Consider the following 27,666-nt stretch of genomic DNA (forward strand, 5'->3'; position numbering starts at 1 on the left):
CTTGCTGGGGATAAATTATTAACGCGCCACTGTTCCGCAAACCCAATCTGACAAGCATGAACTGCCGGGACAGTTTAGGAAGGCGGCGGCCACGAAGGCACCTGGGGGAGCAGATTTGTGGATTTGGGAGTGAGAGGAGCAAATCCATGGATCACCAAGGGCAGGAAGAAAATTCAGTGTCCGCCTCCCGAACAGCCCGGAGTTGGCAAACTTTAAAGCGTGACTCTGCGCCTGGAGCCCCAACTTGGGGGCGTGGCCGTGCGCTGCCCCAGGCGGGGGCGTGGCTTGCTCCAGGCCCCGCCCCGCCCCAGGCAGAGGGCGCGGCACCCACTCCGCGCCGCGCAGCTTCGGTCCGAACCTGCATCAGCCGCGCGAAGGTGATCCAGGTGAGTGCCAGCACCTGCGGGCAGCAAGGGCACTGACCCTTCGGGGACACTCCAGCTTCTGCTCTGGGCACTGTCGATATCTCCGCTACCCCGAGATGAAGAGGGACTCGCTCTCTTTCTAGCACCCCCACCCCCATCAGTAGATTAAAGTTCTGCGTTTTCCATCCTCTTTGCCCTCCGTCTGCCCTGTATCCTCTCTCCCTGGGTTTGGGGCGTCTGAGCGAGCCTGGGCCTCGTTATCTATAACTCAGGGAGATTCTCAAGGTCAACCCCTCCTCAATCCCTTTCTTTCCTCTCTTCCTCTTTCCCGGCTGTGCAGTCCTGGGGCTCCCTCTTTCTGGCCGGACCTCGCCGGCTGCAGCTCTGGTGCAGGGGATGGGCGAGCGGGGCACTGCAGGGGGAGCTGGCTGTGCAGGCCTGGTCGGTGACTCTGGTTTCGAAAGTGGCCTGCGAGCGCTCCGGATGTGGACGTGTTGCCAGGGAGCGTTGGAGAGCCCCTAGGGAATTGTGTTTGTTTTCCTCCAGCCTCATAGAAACGTTTGCCCATTTGTATTGGAACTTGTTAAGTGGATCGTTTCCTACCGCTGCCTTAGAGCAGGAGCCACCTCTGTGGGGGTGGGAGAATCTTCATTTCATGTCCTTCCTGGGATTTCAGAAAATGTCCCAGCTTATCTGGTGTGACAGCAGCAGGGAGGCCCAGGGCCGCAGCGGTGGGGCAGCTGCAGGGCGGTGGAAGACGTCGGAGACTCCTTACTGAGTCATTCCTTCAAGTTGCGGCTTCTGCTCATTCTTTCCTTGGGAGTCACAAGTTCACAGGCGACATTGTAGCGTCGGGACGAGTATGGGAAAGGAGGTAAAGAAAAGCAGAGGCGAGGGTGGGTAGGACAGGAGCTGAAATCTTAGTGCCTTTACTGGAGAAAGGTGTCCTCGAGGGGAAGGCCGCTTCCTGCTCTGCAGATGTATGTGCTGTGGGCCGAGGCGTGGCCATGCCGAGTTGCTGCAGATTTTAGATTCCTCGCGGGTGGGAGCTGGAGCAAGGGCTTCTCTTGGGAAATCAGTACATCACCTGGAACCTGCAGTCTCTGGGAAGCAGCCAAAATTATCCGTCAGAGTCACAGGCTGAGTTTTTATTTCAGTGGGTTCAAAGAATATCTTATCTGAGTCAGGAGACAGAGAATGTCTATTCTCACAGGAGTTAAATTTAAACAGAGTTAAAACCAACATCTAAAATCCAGACAAATACTTTCACCCCTGGGAAGATATTTTGTTAGGCTTCCCTCCTGACACAATGTTACAGAAATAGAAAACTTTGTCAAGTGATTTTTTTTTTTTTGAACCAGTGTTACTATATATATAACGAAAAGGAAACATGGCCAGCCATAGAAACTGTGCTCTAGAAGCCTCATTAGAGTGAAGCTGAGGTCCCCAACACCCAGGCACCAGTCTGTTAGGGACCAGCTCTGCCGTCCCTACCCTCCGTGGAAAAATTGTCTTCCATGAAACCAGTCCATGGTGCCAGAAATGTTGGGGACTGCTGTATTAAGGAACAGAACTGGAGAAAGGTAGTCTTCCACTTTATCTAGACTTCTTCCCGCTGGCGTAGAGTTCTGAGGAGACACAATCCTGAAAGGAAAGCTCCTCACCTGGAGGTTAGGACAGAGAAGGAGCATACATGTATTTTTCCAGACAAATGCTGAAGAGCCCCCAGAGCAGTCTGAAATGAGGTAGATGTCAAGTCAACCTGTCAAACGTAATTTAGTGCCTTCTGCACATCTAGCTGTATTTAAACATATTGTTTCCTACATTTATACTTAAATATTCTGAATCTGTATTCAGAACACCACTGCTGACCACAATTGGTCATGAACCATTTAGCATTTTAAAGCAATATATGCTTAGAAGGGTATACTCCTACTGTTTTTGCAATTGAATTTATCAATGCTGCTTATGAACATGTCATCTGCCTGGACAAGAAGAACGAAGCAGCTAGCATCAGGTGGATTATAGCTATGTAAAATAAAATTCCTGACTGAGTTTCCCTCACTCTCTCTTACCTTGTCTTTGTGGGGAGAAAAGTGGTAATGAGGCAACATTTAATCTTTTAAACATATTTGCAAATACCTTTAAGGATTTCAGCATTTGGAATCATAGGTCCTCCTGTAACCACCCTCTGAGTTCTTTTTAGAGTTGACCTGCTCTGTAACTGGAACTTGGGTGCTAAAATTTTGGTGCCTTCATCCACTAAAAAAAAAAAAAAAAAAAAAAAAGTGATATTTTATTTCTCCAGCTTAAGAGATGTGAATGATTGTGCTACAGCTTCATTCTCGGTACAGACAGGCATGAAAAGGTCAAACCCCTGTTTCAGGCAAAAACTAGCAGCCTAGGTGGTTCCTTCTTTTGGAATGGCTGGTACTCTAGCAGGGATTCAGCAGCTGGTAAGAATTAACTACCGTCTGCTTGCATTTCTTGTGATGGAAAATCCAAGTAGTGTCACTGTGACTCATTCGAGATTTTTTTTCCTCTTGTTAGAAGTCATAGCTTAGTTTCCCTATGATTCTAGATTGCTGTGTAATCCCAGTTAAGGGACAGGTATGTGGGACTTAAGATATAAAAAAGGAAGTACCAATTTCTGTCTTTCTTTGTTCCTTGCAAACCTGTATGTCCTAAAAGATTGGAGGATATTTTTTTCCATCCTGTAATCTCTACATTTATCATACTGCAGTGCTGACATTCCTTAAAAAGAAAAGAAATTTTGGGGGGGTGTTTCCCAAATTTTTTTTCCTCTTTCAATTAGAAACATCTCAGACTTTAATCAGTCACTGACTCAAAGTTAGCTATTAGCTCTCTCTTCTTATTAATATATTTTATGCTCAGGAGAGGGTCTGGGGAGGTGGTAATGATTCAGAGATGTCAGGTGTGGCCAAACATGCTCTTCAACCTTACTGAGAGGCAGTATAGCCAAGGGTCAGAGCATGGACTCTGGAGCCAGACTTCCCAGAATGTGGGAATTGGTCTTTGCTCTGTGGTTGCTGTGTGACTTTGGGCAGATTACTTAACCTCTCTCTTTTCTTTTTTCTTTCTTTCTTTTTTTTTTTTTTTTTTTTTGAGACAGAGTCTCACTCTGTTGTCCAGGCTAGAGTGCAGTGGCATCAGCCTATCTCACAGCAACCTCAAACTCCTGGGCTCAAGTGATCCTCCTGCCTCAGCCTCCCAAGTAGCTGGGACTACAGGCATGTGCCACCATGCCCAGCTAATTTTTTTTTCTATGTATTTTTAGTTGTCCAGCTAATATCTTTCTATTTTTAGTAGAGACAGGGTTTTGCTCTTGCTCAGGCTGGTCTTGAACTCCTGAGCTCAAACGATCCCCCCACCTCAGCCTCCCAGAGTGCTAGGATTACAGGCGTGAGCCACCCCGCGCCTGGCCCTACTTAACGTCTCTGATGCTCAGCTTCCTCATCTGTAAAATGGAATTAATAACAGGAATGCAGTGAGGATTTAGATGAATTAATGTCAATGAACTGCTTAGAACAAACAGGGTTTGACCCATACTAAACAATATGCATACTAATAATAAGTATTAATAATAATCGATTTCTCCTATTACTCTTCCTCTAGTCTGTTATCATCACCCTTCAGACACACTGGTCTCTTTTCTCTTCCTCATGCAAGTCAAGCCTTTTCCTGTCTCCAGTCTCTGCACTTGCTGTTTCCTTTCCCTGTGTTCTCTCTCACACATCACTGTTTATGTCCTTCAGAGCCGTTACCCCAACCTGTTACCCTCCTGTTCTATGGTCCTCCCATGTTGTTGCCCCTAGACATACACACTTGACCATGTGTTCTGGAGGGTCAGGACCTTCCTTTGTCAGTCTTGGTCACCACTGTCGTCCTATACCTCGAGAGGTGCATGGCCTTTAGTAAAGGATAAATAAGGGAAGGAATCATTTCGAGAAAATACTGAAGAAGGCGGTAGACATAGACGTGAGGCAAGCATTCTATTTAGGTAAAATGCTTTGTCCTACAATTTATGTCATCAAATCAGTTTCGTTTAATGCATTATGTGTTTTGGGTTTTGTTTCCTTTTGTGTCCCACGGCTTCTCCCCATTCTTTCCCTTGCTCTCTGAAGTTGTTGGCTTCAGACCATGGGGGATATCCTGAGGGCTGTCCTTGAGACCATGTCCCCTGGGACTCTCAGCCCCAGAGGGTTTAGCTAAGCTAAAAGCTTCTAGATTAGATATCAGAGGACTCTCACTCAGGGAGCCTTATGCATGGAGAATCTCTTTGGGGAAATTTGTCATCACACCAGTAGAGGAACCTGAGATTTGTTCTGTCTTGTTACAAATCTAGTGTTTTTAGATTCCTGGAGAGCAGAATTACCAGTTTTTCCCAGGGAAGATTCAGCTCTATTCAGGCATGTGTGTTTAGTGTCTTATCATATAAAATCAGACTCCAGAGAAGAAAAGAGCAGAGATTTTGTTGATTTGGCCTTAGTAGAGTTCATGTGAGTACAAGCCTGTCCCCTATAACCAAGAACCATTCACTTGGACTTGAGCATCACGCTGATCTTCCCTCCTCCACTGCCAGCCAGTGCAGTAATGTATTCAGCAATTGTTTTCAGAACTAACAATTCACCAAAGTGTTGGAATAAAAACATCCGACTCCAGGCATGGTGGCTCATGCCTATAATCCCAGCACTTTGGGAGGCCTAGACAAGAGGATCACCTGAGGCCAGGAGTTGGAGACCAGCTTGGACAGCACAGCAAGACCCCCACCTCTTTAAAAAAAAATCTGAAACTTGAATATTTTATATGGCCAACCTATGGCCATTTAACTATTCAGCTAAATATATTTGGATTATAACACAGTTGTCTCTTAAAGGGACAGATCTTTCATCCTCCTAATTTATAGTTAGCTTCTACTTTCCAAATATGCTACTAGCAACACTGATGAGGAATTGAAGAATATGAAGTAGTAGGAAAGATCTACTTTATGACCTGCCTTCTGCCATTTGCCTCACTTGAATTAAATTCAATAAATGTATATATATATATATTATATATATATAATAAATTCCATAAATAAAATGATTTCTATTCAACTAACTTCATTTTTAGCCCATGGAGCACTATCTACTGAATAGGCAGTACAAAACTGTGGGAGAACAGTTACTTTTCATCACCTGGGTTTTTTATTCCTTCTCTTAAATGTCTTTCAAATCTGTCAGTCATTTGAAAGTTTGACACTCAAACAGATTGATCATGTGTTTAAAGCATTTTTAAAAATGTAGTCTGAACCAAAGAAATCCCGTCTCTCCTTTTTCTCTCCTCTCACAGAAACAGAGAATTACTTTTTTTTAGGTTTTATTTTGTTTTTAATTGAAACAGCATAATTGGACATATTTACGGGGCACAATGTGATGTTTTGATACAGATATACATTGTGTAAGGATCAAGAGGATTGCTTTTGTGTGACTTCCCTCCAGGCTCTTTCATGTCTCCATTGAGCTTTCTATGGGCTCAGGAGGGTCAGCTGCTCTGTCTGAAGGTAATTTTGAGGCCTATTTCTTTGTGAAAATATCTGGAGGCAGAAGCGAGGCTGGGCAGATATTTGGGGAGCTTTAAGTGAGCCAGATGAACTGCCAGCACGACTTTAGAGTTGTCTGAGCTGCTCTCCAGTGTTTGGGACTCAGGTCCATTTAGTATGCTTAGACTAGCCCTTTAAATTACTATCCTTGCATGTTACTCTCATTAAAATGTTGGATTTTGCCACTTAAAATAAGATACACTCTGCAGGGAAGATTGAATTAATAGCACAGGCAGCCAAATAAAGATTTTAATGAAACATTGGGGAATGGCTCCAAGTTGATCTGTGAATGCTTTGTCATTGTGCCATTCCTGAATGCATTAAAAAAAAAAAAAAAAAGCAGTTGAGAAATTGCCTTACAATTTGAGGAGAACAATATCACAGCTGGAAGAAGGGGTTACCATTGTCCAAGCTGGACTTGACTTGTTTGAGAGCAAAAGGAGAGCTTAAAGGCAAAATCTCTCTCTTACAAGTCTGATAATTGTCATTTAGGGCTGGGTTTGGTGGCTCATGCCTGTAATCTTAGCACTCTGGGAGGCTGATGCGGGCGGATCATTTGAGCTCAGGAGTTCGAGACCAGCCTGAGCAAGAGTGAGACCCTGTCTCTACTAAAAACATAGAAAGAAATTAGCTGGACAACTAAAAATATACATATATATATATGTATATATATAAAATTAGCCAGGCATGGTGGTGCATGCCTGTAGTCCCAGCTACTCAGGAGGCTGAGGCAGGAGGATCACTTGAGCCCAGGAGTTTGAGGTTGCTGTGAGCTAGGCTGATGCCACTGCACTCTAGCCCGGGCAACACAGTGAGACTCTGTCTTTAAAAAAAAAAACAACAAAAAAGGCGGGCGCGGTGGCTCACGCCTGTAATCCTAGCTCTCTGGGAGGCCGAGGCGGGTGGATTGCTCAAGGTCAGGAGTTCAAAACCAGCCTGAGCAAGAGCGAGACCCCGTCTCTACTATAAATAGAAAGAAATTAGTTGGCCAACTCATATATATAGAAAAAATTAGCCGGGCATGGTGGCGCATGCCTGTAGTCCCAGCTACTTGGGAGGCTGAGGCAGGAGGATGGCTTGAGCCCAGGAGTTTGAGGTTGCTGTGAGCTAGGCTGACACCACGGCACTCACTCTAGCCTGGGTAACAAAGTGAGACTCTGTCTCAAAAAAAAAAAAAAAAAAAAAACTAGTCATTTAGTAAAAGATAAGGTGGTGTAAGGGCATGACTCAGAAGTGATAAATTATCGTGACAAGTGCCCAGATCCATAAAGCCTGCCTTTTGCTCCATTTGAGCAATGCTGGTGGTGCCCTGGGGAGATTCTGCTGGGCAGCCAGGAGGGACTTGTGTAAATAGTGAAGGCGAATTTTACCCTGGGAGTGTTCCACTGAATGAAGTTACAGAGGCTTTCTGGGTAAGCCTTCCTCCTGCCAAAGGAACCCTGCTCCAGCGAGATAAGATGAATGGTGGCGGAAGCAGGAATTAAAGGAGAGGTTGAGCAAAGCTTTGGCACTGGAATAGTTATGTTCCCAGGAGACTCTTGTCAGTAAAATTTCTGGAGATAGGTACCTTGGCCAAATATCATAATGAAACTCTCTGTTGCTAACTCAAGTCCTGGAATGTAGTATACATTGTAGGGGTTAGACCAACATTGCTTCATTTTAAGCCCAATTTGATCACTCCTAAAGCGAGACTTGGGCAATGGTGCCTTGTAGCTTACTTAAAACCCACTAGGCATCCACTGACTCCACCTACGCTGAAGAGTTGTTGCCCTGAGTGCTGTTCCATCCACCTGCAGACCTCATGGTCCTGCTGGTTACCAGGGCATGACTCCTCCCCTAGAAACCCACTGTGGCCTGGGGCTCTTCTGCTGCCCCCAAGTGCCGTACCCGACCTGCTTCAAAATACAGTTCCTACTTTTCTTCCTCCAACCTGAGATGTCCTCAAAATATATATATATATACTTGGCAAGTAATACATTGATAAATTTAAAAGTTGCAAGTAGAAGTGCTACTGTGTTTTTAAAATATTATAGAAATAATTAGGTTTCTAATGTATTTTCAAAAGGGACATCTGTGAAAACCTACCACTAACATATTTAATGGTGAAAGACTGAATGTCCCCCCCACCCCCAGTATGGGGAATAAGGCAAGGATGTCCACTCTGCCACTTCTGTTGGCTCTGCATTGGTTTCTAGCCAGGGCAATGAATCAAGAAAAAAAGTAAAATAAAAGGCATTCACATTCAAAGTGAAGAAGTAAAACTGTCTTTCTGTGCTGATGGCATGATCCTATATATAAAGTATTCCAAAGATCCTGGATCTAGCTCCCCCTCTCCCTTGTGCCCTGGCTCTGTTTCTGTTTGTTCCTGGAGCAGAAGCCAAGGGCGTAGCAGTACAGGGTGTAGCAGAGCAGGGTGTAGCAGAGAAGGGTGTAGCAGTGCAAGATATAGCAGTGCAGGGTGTAGCAGTGCAGGGTGTAGCAGAGCAGGGTGTAGCAGAGCAGGGTGTAGCAGAGCAGGGTGTAGCAGTGCAGGGCGTAGCAGAACAGAGTGTAGCAGTGCAAGGTATAGTGGTGCAGGGTGTAGCAGTGCAGGGTGTAGCAGTGCAGGGTGTAGCAGAGCAGGGTGTAGCAGTGCAGGGTATAGCAGAGCAGGGTGTAGCAGTGCAGGGTGTAGCAGTGCAGGGCGTAGCAGAACAGAGTGTAGCAGTGCAAGGTATAGTGGTGCAGGGTGTAGCAGTGCAGGGTGTAGCAGTGCAGGGTGTAGCAGTGCAGGGTGTAGCAGAGCAGGGTGTAGCAGTGCAGGGTGTAGCAGAGCAGGGTGTAGCGGTGCAGGGTGTAGCAGAGCAGGGTGTAGCAGAGCAGGGTGTAGCAGCGAAGGGTGTAGCAGTGCTGCCCTTGACCAGAACACTGCAGAGGTCCTTCTCTTTATTGCTCCCCATGCTGGAGAAAGAGATCGTTTAACTCCTGGGTAAGGGCAAACTCAGTAATGTGCTTTAGTTGCAAAGAGCATGAACAGTGGTGTCAGTCTCCCTACATTCAGACCAGCTGCATGACCTTAGGCAAATTACTGAACTCCTGTTTGCCTCAGTTTCCTCATCTGTAGAAGAAGGAATAGTAACTAATACAGGGTTGTGAGAATGAAGTATTAGTTTATCTAAACTCTGTTACCGTGCCTGGTTAAATATGTAGCAGTGATATTATTAAATATTTCCCATTTTGCTGTTTCTGCCAGATAGGATGAAAAATTCTGTGAGAAGTTAGTTGGGGGTCCCACTGAACCCTTAAATAGGCCTTTCACTTGAAGTCACGTTGCTGACTGTTGAGAGTTCGAGGCACACCTGATCCGTGGGATTAGAAGTGCTGGTCCCCAGAGGTCATCCTGTAGCATAATGAGCATCTCCTTTGAGGGATGGGGATCCTGTAAGTCATTTCAGTACTGATAAAATCTGGTCTGGTGAGTGACCGTGACCACAAAGAGAAATCTGGGAACCCAGTGGCTGTCACAGGTTAGGCTCACAAGATAAAGTCTCAGGAGACTCCAAGCTGTCGTACCTATTTGGTTGGTTTTGTTTTGGGGCCTCTGTCACAGCTGAAAGAAGAAATCGTCTTCTGGTGGGCACACTCTTAGTGAGCAATTGTGAAGGGCTTAGCTGTGAAGCGCGCGCTCTGCCCAACAACCTCTGATCTCATCAGCCCCGTTCTGTTCTCGGGCTGGTACAGGAGAAGAGCACCTCGGGAGCTTCCAAGGATTTGGTGGAATATAGATCACCAAGATAAGCCTATCTTTGGTTTTGAATCAGATAAAATCACCATCTTGCACCAGTAAAATCACCATCTCCCACTGTTTTTGCACAGAACAGTGGTTCTTAAAATGCAGCCCCTGACCAGAATCATCAGTACCCCCTAAGAACTTGTTAGAAATGAAATTTTTTTCCTCATCATGTGAGCAAAAAAAAAAAAAAAAGGAAATTCTCAGGCCCCACCTAAAACTGTCAGAAACTCTGGCAGCAGGGTGTGCTTTAACAAACCCACCAGGTGCTTTTGATGCCAATGAAGTTTGAGAACCACAGAGCTACAATTAGAATTGCCCTCTATTGAGTTTGTCTTCATGCAAGTTACTATAAAAAATATAAGTAGGAGACATACTCTCTGTCCTCAAAGAGCATACAGCCCATTTGGAGATGTACCCCATATTCACTGCTCAGCGTTCTAGTACTAACTGAGCAGTGGGAAGCAAAGGTGCAGGTACTCCAGGGCAGAGCCTGTGGTCGGTGAGGGTTGGTCAGGAGTTAAAGCTTCGCAGAGGCCCTGTAAATGCCTGCCCTGGGCAGTGATGACAGGCGGACAGTGTGAGCAGATTTGGGAGGGGGGACTGCCCGCCTCCCAGATGTATGGCCTCACAGCCCGTTTGTTTCTTAACCCTCAGCACATGAGCTTCCGTCCACCTTCTACCACTCCCCTAAAACCTGGCTGTTAGAGGGTCCTCTCCCCAAAGCTAGGATCATATTCTGGGTCTGTTCGTGCATCTTGGCAGAGAGGGGTCAGTTCTTCCCTTGCCTTTAGGGTCTGTACTGTTCTGGGTCTCTTCCTACCCTGAAATTTAGGGAAAGCTACTGGCATGCTAGGAGTGGACTGAGAGTTGAGCCCAGGCAGAGGGCTGTCTGGGTTAAGGGTGGTGCATGTCTGGTCACACACCTTTCCCTTTGGGTAGTTGTACTTCCTCTGCTGACTCTACGATCTCACACTTTTCCCTCCTCTAAGCCTCTCATCTTAGCTCCTGGAAGGAGAAGCAGTCACTATTAACCTCTGCGTGGCCTGTAACCTCATCACCTGCATCTGTCTCTCTTAAGTTGCTTCCTACCGTCCCACCCTTTGCAGTGGTACAGCCACACAGGCCAACCTTCCTGTCCCTTGAATGTGCCAGGCTTTTCCTCACCACGCCTTCACACTTGCCGATCCCTCTGATTGGAGTTTCTTTTCCCCAGAATGTTGTGTGGCTCTTTCTTCCTCATTCATGTGTCAGTGTGGATGCTGCCACAGCGAGGGATCTTCTGGGTGATCCTGATAGAATAGCGCCCGCCCAGTCTCTCTGCACCAGTGCCTTGCATTTTCCCCAGAAGAGTCACCACCCTCTAGAGTTGCTTTGTTTGTGTGCTTGTTGGCAGCCTCCTGTCCCTCTTAGCAATGCCTTGAGGGCAGAGACCCTTCTCGCTCCCTGCTGCGTGCCCCACACCTAAGCAGCACCTGGCATGTAGTAGTAAGCACTTTATATGTTGTGGTCCAATAAGTGAATTAAGTGTTCTTCGATCGATTATGCTGTCCATAATCTAACAACACCCTTTTACAATCTAAGTAGATCAGCCATTTGCCAAATTTGAATCATTTGAAAAAGCATCAGAACCAATGTCTAAGTCAAAGCACACATTACTGATTTGTAGAAAGATCAATCTCCTCATTTAGGAACTGCTTAGGTGGCCAGATATGTGCACTTAACCAGCATTTGCAGTATGTCTTCACATTCGAGCCACTTATTACATGTTCACACCAGGTATGTATCTAGTTTATCTCATTTAATTCCCCAAACCACCCTGTGAACTAAGTAGAATCTCCCCCCTTTTCGTAGAGACATTAGATACTGTTTCAGAGCGAGCCGAGGCAGCATGTGAACACAGGTCTGACTCCCAGATTCCCTCTGTCTCTTTTCCTGTAGATTTCCCATTCAGGTCCACTAGGGCTAAAAAAAACTTTCCAAAAGGATCTCTACTCTTAAATGAGTGACAAGAATTTTCTAATTTAAAAAAAAAAAACCGACATAGATGATTCAAGTTCCTTTTAACCCTCTGGTTTAATGTTCTCTACTCTTCGATTTAATGTTCTCTCAGCTGAAATATTTTGACTTAAAACTGCCAAGAAACAGAAACAGAGGTAGGAGCAGCTACCTCTGCGATTGCCAATAAGGTGGAACGGAAACTTTTCTGTCTTATTTCTCCCTTTCCCCAACCTGTTTAGTTTGTTTTGTTCCGTTGTCCCCAGCTTCTGATCATTGCTACGAAGGGAAAAATCTGGAATTGGGTAATTGTTTACTTATTTGCCGCTGTCCCCTGCTAGAACGTGGGCACTCCGTAAACTCGAATTAGCAGGTGAATGCACGGCTACCTGGTGCGGTGACGGCAGTGTCTGGCTGCGGTGAGGGTCTGAATGACTGCGGCCTGCCCATCTCAGCACTTCCTCCTGAACGCTCCGACTTGTCACGTGATATATTTTAATGTGGCTAGCTACTGAGAGTTCAGAAAAGGAGGGGGATATGTGCAGTTCTAAGCTTTGCTATTTTAAAATGGCAACTTTAAATTCTAAAATGTATATTCAGGCCGGGCGCGGTGGCTCACGCCTGTAATCCTAGCACTCTGGGAGGCCGAGGCGGGCGGATTGCTCGAGGTCAGGAGTTCAAAACCAGCCTGAGCAAGAGCGAGACCCCGTCTCTACTAAAAATAGAAAGAAATTAATTGGCCAACTAATATATATAGAAAAAATTAGCCGGGCATGGTAGCGCGTGCCTGTAGTCCCAGCTACTCGGGAGGCTGAGGCAGGAGGATCGCTTGAGCCCAGGAGTTTGAGGTTGCTGTGAGCTAGGCTGACGCCACGGCACTCACTCTAGCCTGGACATTAAAGCGAGACTCTGTCTGAAGAAAAAAAAAAAAAGAGACAGTAAAATGTATATTCAGTATCATTTAGTCAAACCTTTTGTAATTGAATCAGGTGAGTGATAGTGAACAAAGCACTGCCGTGTGCAATGTAACCTAATAATGTGTAATATTTTTTGAGTACTTACTATGTGTCAGGCATCACGATGGATGTGTATGGACAGTGTCTCCATTTAATCCTTACAACAGCCTTTTGGGTGGGGTAGGTACCATCCTTCGCTCCATGTAACAAATGAGGAAACTGAGGCTGCTGAAAAGATGTCGAGTAATTTTCCCAGGGGCACTTAACTAGGATGTGGGAGAACCAGGTCCGGAAGCCAGACAATCTTGATTCCAAGACTGCACTCTTAGCTGCAGAGCTGTCTCGTGTGCTGCACATGGCAGATGAGTGACAGGACTTGAGCCAGAAGTCAGGTCTGACCCTTTGCTTCCATATAACATGACTGCCAGTTCCTCTGTCTTCTCAATTACTAATTACTGTCAGGCCACTTTTTAGATAACTTTTTAAAATATATATTTGCTCATTTTAGAAATTATAGAAAAGTACAAAGGGAGACCTGTCATCCAGCCATCTAGAAATAACTTTGCTTATGATTTTGTTATGTTCTTCCTTAGTATTTTTTTTTTTTTTTTTTGAGACAGAGTCTCGCCTTGTTGCCCAGGCTAGAGTGAGTGCCGTGGCGTCAGCCTAGCTCACAGCAACCTCAATCTCCTGGGCTCAAGCGATCCTCCTGCCTTAGCCTCCCAAGTAGCTGGGACTACAGGCATGTGCCACCATGCCCGGCTAATTTTTTCTATATATATTAGTTGGCCAATTAATTTATTTCTATTTATAGTAGAGACAGGGTCTCACTGTTGCTAAGGCTGGTCTCGAACTCCTGACCTCGAGCAATCTGCCCGCCTCAGCCTCCCAGAGTGCTAGGATTATAGGACTGAGCCACCGCACCCGGCCCTTCCTTAGTATTTTTTTTATTATTATTATTATTGTGGTTTTTTTTTCTTATTTGGTCTTTAGAGATGTTTTAAATTCCTTAGTATTTTTATTATTGAGAAAACTAAAATTATAATGCATATATACTTTGTTTTCTATTTCTCCATTTACTATGCTGTATGTTAAGCCTGTTTTAACATCTTTAATTTTTATATACACTATTTTTTTGTATAGTATTCTATTTTACAGTTGTGTTATATTTATATAACTGGCCCTCTGCTCTTTGACATCTCTACTATTTCTGTTTTCGCTATTATAAATGGTGCTGAAGTAAATGTCTTTGAACCACATTTGCTTGCATTTGGAATATTATCTCAGGATAGATTTCTGATAGAATTTATGAGCCAAAGGGTATGAACATTGTAAAGAATATTAGCTGTCGACAAGCTGTCTTCCAGATGGTTCTATTTTATACTTCCCCAACAGTGTGTAATAGTGCAAACTAGGTACTTTTAAGTACAGCCGTGCATAATTTAAGGATGGGGGTACATTCTGAGAAATGCATTACGATTTTATACTTACACAAACCTAGATGGTAGAGCCTACTACACACCTAGGCTATATGGGATACCCTATTGCTTCTAAGCTACAAACCTTACAACATGTTACGGTACTGAATACAGCAGGCAATTGTAACACAATGGTAGGTAGTTGTGTCTCTAAACATGTCTGAACAAGTTATGGTAAAAATACAGTATAAAAGATTTAAAAAATGGTACACCTTTATAGGACATGTTTCATGAATGGAGCTTACAGGACTGGAAGTTGCCCTGGGTGAGTCAGTGAGTGGTGAGTGAATATGAAGGCCTAGGACATTACTGTAGACTTTGTGAACACTGTACACTTAGACTACACTAAATTTATTTTAAAACATTTTTCTAGCTGGGCGCGGTGGCTCACGCCTATAATCTTAGCACTCTGGGAGGCCGAGGCAGGTGGATTGCTCAAGGTCAGGAGCACGAAACCAGCCTGAGCAAGAGCGAGACCCCGTCTCTACTATAAATAGAAAGAAATTAATTGGCCAACTAATATATATATAAAATTAGCCGGGCATGGTGGCGCATGCCTGTAGTCCCAGCTACTCGGGAGGCTGAGGCAGCAGGATTGCTTGAGCCCAGGAGTTTGAGGTTGCTGTGAGCTAGGCTGACGCCACGGCACTCACTCTAGCCTGGGCAACAAGCGAGACTCTGTCTCAAAAAAAAAAACAAAAAAAACATTTTTCTTTGTTCAATAATAAATTAAGCTTAGCTGCCTGTAACCTTTTTACTTTATAGATTTGTTAATTTTTTTAACTTTTCTCTTTTATAGCAACACTTACCTTAAAACACACCTTTACTCCACAAAAATATCTTCTTTCTTTACATCCTTATCCTATAAGCTTTTTTCTATTATTCAAAACTTTATTTTTAGGCTGGGCGCAGTGGCTCACGCCTATAATCTTAGCACTCTGGGAGGCCGAGGCAGGTGGATTGCTCAAGGTCAGGAGCACGAAACCAGCCTGAGTAAGAGCGAGACCCCGTCTCTACTAAAAATAGAAAGAAATTAATTGGCCAACTAAAAAAATATAGAAAAAATTAGCCGGGCATGGTGGTGCATGCCTGTAGTTCCAGCTACTCAGGAGGCTGAGGCAGAAGGATCACCTGAGCTCAGGAGTTTGAGGTTGCTGTGAGCTAGGCTGCTGACACCATGGCATCTAGCTTGGGCAACAGAGTGAGACTCTGTCTCAAAAAAAAACAAAACACTTTATTTTTTACTTTTTAAACTTTTTTATTAAAAACTAAGACATGAGCACACACATTAGCCTAGGCCTACACAGGGTCAGGATCATCAATATCACTGTCTTCCACCTCCACATCTTGTCCCACTGGAAGGTCTTCAGGGGCAGTAACACACATGGAGCTGTCATCTCCTAGGATAACAATGCCTTCTGGAATGCCTCCTCAAGGGCCTGCCTGAGGCTGTTTTACAGTTAACTTTTTTGTTATTGTTATAAGTAGAAGGAATACACTCTCAAATAAGGATAAAAAATATGGTATAGTAAATATTAATGCATGAACCAGTAACATAGTGTATTACCAAGTATTATGTACTGTACATAATTGTATGTGCTATACCTTTATAGGACTGTCAGGGCAGTAGCTTTGTCTACACGAGTGTCACCAAAAATGCATGAGTAATGCACTGTGCTACGGTGTCACTAGGCGATAGGAAATTTCAGCCTCATTAAAATCTTATGGGACTACTATCATATATGCAGTCCTTCATTGATGGAAATGTCATTGTATGGTGCATGACTATATGTGGTAGAGGGTTTCAACTCACAGATTGTAATTTATACAGCTGCTTTTTTGCCTAACCCACAAAACTGCATGATGATTAACAAGCGCTGTCATATAACCAAATGAATTGCAAAGTAATCTTCACCTGTTTCGGAAGATCAGCTCAGGAAGGACTTTTGAACTGTGCACTGTGTGTCTAATACCATGTAGAAAACAAAGTTCAGGGCAAAGTTCTCGCTCTGCAGAACCTTATCTTGTTGGGTCCATGAAAGGGTTGCTGGAGACACAGAGCAGGTTACAATCAGCAAAGTGCGGTATGCAGTTCAAATGAGTGCTCATGCCAGAGAGCGGCTATCAGTTCCAGCTATCAGTTCCTTCAGCCTGTCCATGAGAGCTATCTGCTGCCCCTGGGGCTGGCACAACCCAGGGTGCGGCTGTGGCCGCCTGGGTGTGGCCCCTGTGAGCTGAGCTGCTGTTCCTTCCCAGCGCACACCCAGGCACACAAAGGCCACTCTCAGAGGCCGTCTCTTTCTCGTGTGGGACGGATGAGAAATGCATCAGACGACTTTGTACTTACACAAACCTAGGTGGTAGAACCCACTGCACACCTAGGCTGTATGGGAGAGCCTATTGCTCCCAGGCTACAAACCTTACAACATGTTACGGTACTGAATACAATAGGCAATTGTAACACAATGGTAAGTAGTTGTGTATCTAAATATGTCTGAACAAGTTATGGTAAAAATACAGCCTAAAAGATTTTAAAGGCTGGGCGCGGTGGCTCACATCTGTAATCCTAGCACTCTGGGAGGCCGAGGTGGGCGGATTGCTCAAGGTCAGGAGTTCGAAACCAGCCTGAGCAAGAGCGAGACCCCGTCTGTACTCAAAATAGAAAGAAATTAATTGGCCAACTAAAAATATATAGAAAAAATTAGCCAGGCATGGTGGCGCATGCCTGTAGTCCCAGCTACTCGGGAGGCTGAGGAAGAAGGAATCTCCTGAGCCCAGGAGATTGAGGTTGCTGTGAGCTAGGCTGATGCCACGGCACTCGAGCTTGGGCAACAGAGTGAGACTCTGTCTCAAAAAAAAAAGACTTTAAAAATGCTACACCTTTATAGGGTTCTTTTCATGAATGGAGCTTGTAGGACTGGAAGTTGCCCTAGGTGAGTCAGTGAGTGAATAAGAAAGCCTCAGAAAATAAGAGCTTGGCAAATGATAAAGTTTTTGTTTGTTTTTATTTTGTTTTGCTTTGTTTTGTTTTGAGACAGAGTCTCACTCTGTTGCCTGGGCTAGAATGCCGTGGCATCAGCCTAGCTCACAGCAACCTCAAACTCCTGGGCTCAAGCAATCCTCCTGCCTCAGCCTCCCAAGTAGCTGGGACTATAGGCATGCGCCACCATGCCCAGCTAGATAAAATTTTTTTTTTAATTAAGCTGATTCTTTCCTTAAAAGACAAACCTTAACCATTTTTCATTCCCCATTGGATTTAGCAGCTATGATGATAGCTTTTCTCTGTGTTCTAAACTCCTCTTTCTTAAGTAATTGATACAGCCAGCTTCTTCCATGGTTTCAACAGATACTTTTGAAGGAAGCAAAGGAAACTCAAATTGGTTAGGTGCATACCTTATACCAGACACCGTGCCAGATGGTGGACATTATCTCAGAGGCACGTGGCAGCCACCTGGTGTTGCAGCTGAATCATTTATTCCGCAAGCATCTATGAGCATGCACTCTGCTTGGCATGGGAGATGCCAGACAGATATGGTCCCTCCCTCATGGAAGCTTAGCAGCTGTTATAATTGGCCGCTCTTTCTGTTTCAAGTACAGGCTGTTACGGCGTATGAAGCAGGACTCCTCACTTGGTAGGAGTGCAAGGAGATGTCTAGGAGAGTTCTTCTCTCAGGCAGCTCTGCAGTCATTGCTCCTGCACCTATGCAGGTGTGTCCCCCGCAGGGAGAGCAGGCACGCTACTGCCCTGTGCACTCCCACTGTCCCTGTGACTGATTATGTGTCTTCTGCAAACCATCCACTCTAGAGTCAGACTGTGGGTCCATCTTCCTGCGAATTTGCCCTTCGAAGGTACTTAGTGTTCTGGCCCTGCCTGCCCCGGTCCAGATTCCTACTCAGCACGCACACACCACCTTAACAAAGCATGAGGGGGGTAACTTCCACTAAGGTGCGAATGCCTAACAGGTTTAACCTTGTAGATTGCACATATACCTTGAAAGAGGAGCTCAGGAGCAAATATTAATTTCTAATTGTAGATTCTAATTGTAGATTGTAGATCAGTTGCTTTCCAGAGTGTTTCTTGCCTGCAACAGAGACATCTACTCGAGAGGCGCTTCTCTGTCTTGCCACCTACCCACCCCAACCCCTGACAAATCAGAAAAACAGGTCAATGAAGAAGCTACCAAGTTCTAATGTGTTACCTGGACTAGCTGAAGTGTTTGTAACAGGAATTCCTTTTTTTGTTTTTTGGTGGTTTTTTTTTTGAGTCTTACTCTGTTGCCCAGGCTGGGGTACAGTAAGCCTCATTATAACTCACTGGACCCTCAAACTCCTAGGCTCAAGTAATCCTGCCTCAGCCTCCTGAGTAGCTGGGACTATAGGCATGTACCATCACACCTAGCTAATTTTTCTACTTTTTATAAAGGAGAGAGCTTGCCATGTTGCTCAGGCTGGTCTTGAACTCCTGGCTTCAAGTGATCTTCCCACCTTGGCCTCCCAAATTGCTGGAGTTACAGGCGTGAACCACTGTGCCTGACTTGTTTTGGGGAAGAATTCTAAAGCCTGCCTTGTTCTTAGCTCTGCCCTCATCTCCTTGAGCCTCCATTTCCTTTTCTGTAAAATGGAGCTACTAGGATTTTTGTGAAGTTTAAAAGGGAGCTGAAAAGTGCTGCACCAACATAAGGTAATCCACACCCAGCCAGGGAGTCCGGGAGCCGTCCAAAGGTTAGGGTCTGGAAGGAAGCAGACTCTCTTGGCTTACAGACTTTGACCTAATGCAAACATGCTTAATTTTATTCTCCTTGAACAGGCAGCTCTGAGAGAGTTAGAGGCAGCTGCATTTTTTTTTTTTTTTTTTGAGACAGAGTCTCACCTTGTTGCCCAGGCTAGAGTGAGTGCCATGGCGTCAGCCTAGCTCACAGCAACCTCAAACTCCTGGGCTCAAGCAATCCTCCTGCCTCAGCCTCCCGAGTAGCTGGGACTACAGGCATGCGCCACCATGCCTGGCTGATTTTTTTTTCTATATATATTAGGTGGCCAATTAATTTCTTTCTATTTATAGTAGAGACGGGGGTCTTGCTCTTGCTCAGGCTGGTTTCGAACTCCTGACCTCAAGCAATCCACCCGCCTCGGCTTCCTAGAGTGCTAGGATTACAGGCGTGAGCCACCGCGCCCTGCTGCGGCTGCATTTTCAGTGGCCCGGTTGGCCCAAATGTGTCGAACTTTAAGGATAGGCTAGAAAGCTGAGTCATTTTTATTTTAAAGAGGTGTTCAGAATTCACACGAAAGTTTTGTTTTAATGACTACTATCGCTTCCTCCTCATGCTGATTTTCTAAATGTAGGAAGAGAATGAGGACAGGGAAGCTTGGAGGGCAGCCAAACACTCTGCCATCTGCAGATGGGTGGGGCCCGCTGACCAGAGCAGTTCTGGGCTGAGCCGGGGGCCAGCCCTCTCCAGTGTGTGTCTCTGTGTCCCCTCCCCTCTGAGGAGGGATGTGGGTGCACTCAGAGAGCAGCTCAGGGTGACGAATTTCGAGAGGGAACTGATGAAAATTATTGTGAAAGCTGGTAGGAAGGGGGGAAATTTTTAGGATTTAGTCCCCGAATGTTATTTTTCTGAGCTAAGAGAAACTTACTTTTAAGGAGCTGAGCTGCTCGCCAACCCCAGATTGCATTTTGAGAAAGATGCTCTGAGAATACCCCGTCAGTTTGGCTCTAAATATTCAAGTGGGACTGAAAGGGGTCGTTGGAACTAAAGGAATCTGAATCTGAATCCCAGCTCTTGTTACTTTGTGGTTTAGACCTTGGGGATAGTACTTAACCTCCAGGCATTCTTTGGAAAATAGGGATAGGACTGACCATCTTGTTAGTTTGTTTATGAAGATGACTGGGCACACTTTGGAGTGAGGTAACGCCCCGAGGTTTACAGGAGAGACTGAAGCCAGACGGTTACCAGGGATGGTAATTTTAAAGCTGAACACACACCGAAGCTGCTGACTTGTGTTGGCCTTGTGCACGACAGGCAGTCTGTGAGAGGTCTCTCCAAGCATGGTAGCTGCTCCTTCGGTCCTGCCACGCTCTGACCCTTCTTCCATCTGTTGATCGAAGCTCAGAGGTTGGAGGGGTGGCGCTGGGGAGCCTGTGAGGTCGTTGGGCTTCCTCCCCCCTGCCAAATGTGGCTCACTTTGATGCCTACTCTCTTCGCTTCCTTCTCTCTCCTTTCCTCTAGGGGATCAGGACAGTAGCTTAAATAGCAGAAATTACTTCATACTGGAAAATGAGCTAGGGTTAGCTTTTTCTCCAGACATGTCATTATGAAAATTTTCAAGCATACAGAAAAGTTGAAAAGAATTGCACATTGAACATCCATATAGCTACCGCCTAGCATCTACGATTAACATTTTGCTATATTTGCATATATCATTTCAGGGGGTAAAATGCATAAGATCTATGTATTTGGATCAAAATGAGTCCTAGATATCAGAACACTTCATGGGGCTAAATTTCGAAGTGATGATTTGATGAGCAACCTAAGTTCCCAGGAGCTGCCCAAAGCATCCTAAGTAAGCCCAGGAGCCATGCTCTGCTTTCAAAGCCCTCGAGTGGGGCCTGGCCCTACCTGGGTGAGATTTCTGCTGCTGTTCCCAGCACGTGCCCAGGATCAAAGGGAGGCCCTAAGGTTCCTGCTTTTATAGTGTCTCAGGCAGGAAACTTGGAATCACTGTGTGTATGCTGTTTTGGATTCTGTTTTTCTCTTTCCTCTCCCCCACCTCTTCCTCTGTTTTTCCCTCCTCCCCCACTCTCCCTCTCTCTCTTTATCCGTGTAACAATGTATGCTTTAGCATGTTGTTGCGTTAAATATTTTTTCAAAAATGTGATTTTTAGGGGCTGTGTCGCTCTACAACAGTGACTATTGCAATGGTGTAGATAAATCTTATAATGTTGATCAAGATAACCCAGGCACAAAAAGAGGAAATACAATATATGAATACGTACTTTTCTGTGTGCATACTGCATACGTGAATAATTTTTAAATTCTGTTATATGATACATGGTAGTATCACGAATGACCTCTTAGAAACGTCAGATTTGGCCGGGCACGGTGGCTCATGCCTGGATTCTGCAGGCGTCAGATTTGGCCGGGCACGGTGGCATTCTGGGAGGCTGAGGCGGGCGGATTGCTCGAGGTCAGGAGTTCGAAACCAGCCTGAGCAAGATCGAGACCCCCGTCTCTACTGTAAATAGAAAGAAATTAATTGGCCAACTAATATATATCGAAAAAATGAACTGGGCATGGTGGCGCATGCCTATAGTCCCAGCTACTCGGGAGGCTGAGGCAGCAGGATCTCTTGAGCCCAGGAGTTTGAGGTTGCTGTGAGCTAGGCTGACGCCACGGCACTCACTCTAGCCTGGGCAACAGAGCGAGACTCTGTCTCAAAAAAAAGAAAAAAGAAGGAAAGAAACGTCAGATTGACTCACGCCCTTTCGATCAGCATGTATGCATTTGGTCTGTATGTAATAAATCGTCACACTCCCTAAGACCTCAGACCCTGTGATGCCCACTGTGCGGGGGTCGTGTCCCAACGCGGTGTTCTTTCTTCCACAGCGCCAGGATGGCCGTCCTCTCTAAGGAATACGGCTTCGTGCTTCTAACCGGTGCTGCCAGCTTTGTAATGGTGGGTCACCTAGCCATCAATGTCGCCAAGGCCCGCAAGAAGTACAAGGTGGAGGTAAGTGGAACCCAAGCTGGTGCTTTTGTAGGCTTGTGCGGGGCTCATCCAAGAACTTGTCTTTAGTCAAGGAGGGAGAGGTGAGGAGCTAGTGGTGGGAAGTGGCAGTTTCGGGGCTGTGTCTATTAGAAATTCTGCTCCTTTCTGGAAGGAAAGAGGCAAGAACTATGGGGCCCTGCTGGGGGTATGCTGGGGTTAGAACAGCAGGTTTTTGGCTGGAGCTGTTTGCTGAGAAGCTTTGTTACTATATTTTCTACAGAGGATTAAATGGTGACGTTGTTTCCTGGTGTGCCACTTTAAAAATGATGTCTTGAGGTGGCTTTCCTGTTTTCCGAGTAGAAAAGAAGCATGTGGTGCTGAGGTTAGCCTGGACTTGGACATAGGAAGGTGGTCTATTAAATAACTTCCTTCAGTTCTAGCTGATCTAGAAGGGATGATTACTAAGGTTGTCCCTGGTGAGAGCAATTTTAAATGTCTATTTCTGTTTAGCAACTTATAATTAAACTCCCTCACTAGAGAGAGCTTTTTTAAGTTTTCATATCTAGTTTCTTCCTTTTTATTTTTTATTTTTTTTCACCTTCTAATGGATGCTTCCATTAAAATGATCACACAGTCAATTTCTGTTCTTCCATTAGGGAAATCTTAAAAGAATGTGGTATTTGATGACTCTTGGGAAAGAGCTATTTCCCTACGGTGTCTTTGTAATTCATCTGAAAGCTACCATTGATACATAACATCAATGAAAAGCACTGAGTTTGGCACGGGCTGCCTCTACCTTGTACAACTACAACACAGACATACACTCTTATTACTGGATATTTTCTAAAAACATTGAATCTGCTTCTGAGAATTGAGACCCTTGTCACTGTAAATATTTAAGCAGAAATAGAATGACCATCTGTTAAGAGTGTAAGTGATACTTTGGGATATACTGTTTTTAAGGTTAATTTTAACTTTCAACACTGAATGGTACTCTTGATCATTTAATCAACATGTGCCTTGTTTGACAGTATCCTACCATGTACAGCACAGACCCTGAAAATGGACACATCTTCAACTGCATCCAGAGAGCTCACCAGAACACGTGAGTGTCAGCCCTGCAGGGCACCAAAGACATGTGCAGAGTGGGTGTTTTCTGTCCAACACCCTGTCCCTTAGTGCTCTGTATTTGCTGAGCATAGTGATGTTGACAATCATGGGTACCTCGTTAAAAATTATGTATGGGGACAGATCGAATATTAAGCAAACTTAAGAGTTGTTAGAATAGTGGGGATTTCCGGATAATCTTTTTCTTTTCTTTTTTTTTTTGAGACAGAGTCTCGCTTTGTTGCCCAGGCTAGAGTGAGTGCTGTGGCGTCAGCCTAGCTCACAGCAACCCCAATCTCTTAGGCTCAAGCGATCCTGCTGCCTTAGCCTCCCAAGCAGCTGGGACTACAGGCATGTGCCACCATGCCCGGCTAATTTTTTCTATATATATTTTTAGTTGATCAATTAGTTTCTTTCTATTTTTAGTAGAGGCAGGGTCTCACTCAGGCTGGTTTCGAACTCCTGACCTTGAGCAATCCACCCTTCTCAGCCTCCCAGAGTGCTAGGATTACAGGCGTGAGCCACTACGCCCGGCCTAGATAATCTTTTTTTTTTTTTAATGTCTTTAATGTTGCATTACCCTGTACAGTATTTGAAGCATGTCCCATTTAAATTAAGGTTGGATCTCCCAGCCCTAGGGAACAAAGAAGTTTTGGATTCTGTAAGGAAATCCACTATAATTCACCAAGACCTTCCTCTTCAGTTTATTGGATGTGAGGTCCTTTCACTCAGCATGTTCTGAGTTACCTCTAACCCCATGCAAAGCAGAAGAAGGTGGATATTAGCGACCAGGGCTTCTCCCTCCATCAATATTTATTTTTGCTCTCAAGTTTCTAACTTGGCAAGTGAGAATGTAAAGGACTCTTGGTTCTACATAGGCAAACTTAAATGGGGCACTTTTTAAAAAGTTTCTTTCTGTCTGTTCCAGGTTGGAAGTGTATCCGCCCTTCTTATTTTTTCTAGCTGTTGGAGGGGTTTACCACCCGGTAAGTTTTGCCACAGAATGTTTACCTATTTGGATTTAGTTTACTGAGCTCTCATCAGGGAAGGAAGAAGGAAATTAACATTTAATGAACATCAGTGTCTAGGCACCATGCATTTAACAGGATTTTATTCAATTATTTTTTACAAAAAGTTCTTTAAAGTAGCTGGGGTTTCCCCCCTCTTTTTTTTTTTTTTTGCAGATAAGAAAAAGTCTCTTGGATACTATTTAACCTGCACAAGGTCAAATAGGTACAGAGTAGAAGTATGAGAATTTGAACCCAGGTCTGTCTGATTTTAAAGGTTTCATATCCAGGAGAGTCTTCATTTGCCATGTTCATTCATTCATGCAACAAACATATACTCACCACCCAAGGTTCTGGCCGTGAACAGAACCAGCAAAGACACCTGGTTTCCTAAAGCTTACCTTTGAGTTGAGGTCACAGAGGAAAGGCAACACAGGCAAATTATGTAGTGTGTTAGATGCCGGTGAGTGCATGGAAGAAAACAAAGCAGGGAAGGTGGAAAGGGACTGTGGAGCAGGGACAGTTCTGAACAGGCTGGCCAGGGAGGAGGGCCTTGCTGGGAAGGTGACAGTTTAGCAAAGGAGGTGAGGGAACAGGTGCTGCACATGTCTCCAGACATCCAGGCATAAACAGCCCAGAGGGAGGCCAGCGCCTGGCTGGTCCGTTTGGTGAGCAGTGAGGAGGCCACTGCTCCTGTTGATATTTAACTTTATCCCAAATCAACCCATACAAAAACCCTGATGCAGTAGCCTACTGGGTGGTAGCACTGCTAAATGGGACAGGCACTAGGGAAAGTGGCCCTCTCTCACATTCTCTCTTCTTTGTTCTCCCCTTACTCCTTTTGGCCAAAGGGGCCACTCTAGCATGGTGCCCAGAGGGAAGGATTTTTCACCTTACATAAGTTTTGACTTTCTTCTCAAAGGCGTTGGGAACAGGGAGGCTTTTCCCTCCAAGACCACACATTCTGGGGTTCACAACATGATACACTCTCCCGCTCTGTCCCGTGGAGCCCCACCTTGGTGCAGCCTGCAGCACTGCCTGCTCACAGCCCTGCCGGTGGGTGGCTTCACTGGAGACGTTGTGTGCACAGCAGCTGGGGTTTTTCAGTCAGTCTCAAGCTCTAGTCTCAAGCTCCAAGGCCCATTTGAGACAACGGGGCTTTTCCTCTAGCCATGCCTTTGGGACAGTTTCCTCTTCTGGCTAACCCTGAGACCCCAGGCCTGCCTGTCCTTCTCTTATGCTCCAGCACAAGTTCCCCCAAGATGCCAGGGCGAGCCGGGAGCTCCCTGTGTCCCACCTATCTAGGAAGCCAGTGCTCATCCCATGGCTCCATGAGCTGTTCATAGAGGAACCACAGATCTTCGATTGTCTTGACTGAAACAAATAACTTAATTCTACCTAATTTTGGTGGGGAGTAGTTTAGCAAATCCATGAAATTGTTAATTTTTGCTGACACATTGTGTAATCAACCCTAGGTGTTAATAAAGGTTTGCCTGTTTCTTTAATGTAAATACTAACATAGCCCTTTTATCTTAGCGTATAGTTTCTGGCTTGGGCTTGGCCTGGATTGTTGGACGAGTTCTTTATGCTTATGGCTATTACACGGGAGGTAAGTACATGCACAAGGAAACACAATTAAAATTAAAATCCTATGCTACTATATTTTTCCTCTTAGGGCTTTAAGAAAAAGGGTATTAAAAAGATCTATTATCTTCTCTTTTTCTTAACTAACCTTTCAATAGTAACAAAACTCATTTTCATTGAACATTTTATTTGTGCCAATTGCTATTCTAAGAACTTTGCATATGCTATTTAACCTCACAACAATTCTGTGATATAGATATCCCATTTTATAGATGAGGAAACTGAGGCATGGACACATTATTGGTCTAGGTCACATAGCTACTAAGTGTGTGCTACTAAACCAGGATTCAAACCCACACAATCTGATTCCAGAGCCTAACTGCTACTGCAAATGGTGTACCTGAGAAAGAAGGGAAAAAGACATTTTTGGCTATATTTCCTCCTTTGAAAAAGAGGGAAATACTGCTAAAAATCCTAGAGCAAATGTATTGATGCAGTTATTATCCCATAATTTTCTAAAGTCCAACCAGTACTACTGGGACACGTTACTTGGTGTCCCTTACCGACAGCTTTAGTATCTGAAGTTGTCAGGAAGTACGTGACTTCAGGCTGAGGGCTGGTTAACCTCATGAAGCCAGGTTGTCTCATGTGCAACCCCGGATGCCATGATTGATAGAATAGCTCCTGGATGTTGCGAGCATCATCAATTCTGGACCATTCCTGCTAACTTCTGCTCTTGCTTATTTTTCAGAACCCAGCAAGCGGAGTCGAGGAGCCCTGGGGTCCATCGCTCTCCTTGGCTTGATGGGAACAACTGTGTGCTCTGCTTTCCAGCATCTTGGTTGGGTTAAAACTGGCCTGGGCGGTGGGTCCAAATGCTGCCATTAAAGAATTGTAGGGGTTTAAAAACTCTTAATTCATTTTGAAAGACTTACCATTATTTCCAGTTACATTTTTTTTTTTCTAAATATAATAAAAACTAAATCTGGCATCAGCCTCATACCTAAACCTCCTGACTCGTATCATTCATTTCTTTTTGGGTCTCCATCTAAAATCAGTAGCATGTTCCTGCTAGGTGAGAGAGGAGACACAAGTAGTAAGTACCTCCCCTCACCTTGCCAGGGGATGCTTATGTAGTATGTGAAGACGAGAAAGTGTCTGATTGTGGTGTAACATGTTCATAATTGTGCCATAGTGGTGAAAAATTAAGGAAAACCTTTTAGATCTAGTTAGGATATAATATTATCACTTGCAACTAATACTTAGGATAACAGTAAGCATTTTTTTAAAACTCTCCATTGGAGATTGTTTCTATTGTTTAATAATGGAAGCAATAGGCTTAATTTAAGAAGATGAAACGTAACATTTGGATACAAAGATTTGATTGCATATATAAAAATGAGGAGGATTTAAAAGGTTTTTGTTGATTTAGAAAACAATGAAAGTTGGCAGAGTGAGATAGTAGCTCCAAAAACTAATGTGCACCAGGCAGGGTGGCTCACACCTATAATTCTAGCACTTTAGGAAGCCAGGGTGGGAGGATTGTTTGAGGCCAGGAGTTCAAAAGCAGCCTGAGCAAGAGCAGGACCCCAATTCTAGAAAAGATAGAAAAATTAGCCAGATATGGTGGTACGCACCTATAGTTCCAGCTACTTGGAGGCCAAGCCAGGAGGATCACTTGAGCACAGGAGTTTGAGATTTCAGTGAGCTATTATTATGCCCCTGCACTCTAGCTGGGGCGACAGAATGAGACTCTGTCTCAAAAAAACAAAATGAAAAATGCTAATGTGGCCATAAACTGCCTTAACAGAAATATAGTGACTAGACCTGTGCTGTCTGATATGGTAGCCGCTAGCCCCATGTGATGATTTAAATTTTGATTAATACAATTTAAATAAAACATAAAAAGTCAGTTCTTTGGTTGCACTAGCCACATTTCAAGTGCTGAATAGCCAGTGAGGATTAGAGATAGGATTTGAATCTGGCCTGACTCTAAACTCCACGCATTTTCCATTGTACCACTCGGTCGCTTATGCTCTGAAGAGGAATCATATAAAGGTAGAGTGCTCTGGTCAGCACGGAAGATGGTCAGC

General features: G+C 44.7%; 1 protein-coding gene across 1 annotated transcript; it reads left to right on the plus strand.

Moving 5' to 3' along the window:
* Positions 1 to 260: 260 nt before the first annotated feature.
* On the plus strand, positions 261 to 26,581 carry MGST3 (microsomal glutathione S-transferase 3). The gene is made up of 6 exons (XM_012745300.3): positions 261 to 386; positions 21,773 to 21,896; positions 22,907 to 22,980; positions 23,911 to 23,968; positions 25,526 to 25,598; positions 26,325 to 26,581. The coding sequence occupies exons 2-6, from the start codon at positions 21,780 to 21,782 to the stop codon at positions 26,459 to 26,461; spliced, it is 459 nt and encodes a 152-aa protein (XP_012600754.1). The 5' UTR covers positions 261 to 386; positions 21,773 to 21,779; the 3' UTR covers positions 26,462 to 26,581.
* The last annotated feature ends 1,085 nt before the right edge of the window (positions 26,582 to 27,666 follow it).

This window comes from Microcebus murinus, chromosome 2 (assembly GCF_040939455.1).
Source record: "Microcebus murinus isolate Inina chromosome 2, M.murinus_Inina_mat1.0, whole genome shotgun sequence".
NCBI classification, from domain to species: domain Eukaryota; kingdom Metazoa; phylum Chordata; class Mammalia; order Primates; family Cheirogaleidae; genus Microcebus; species Microcebus murinus.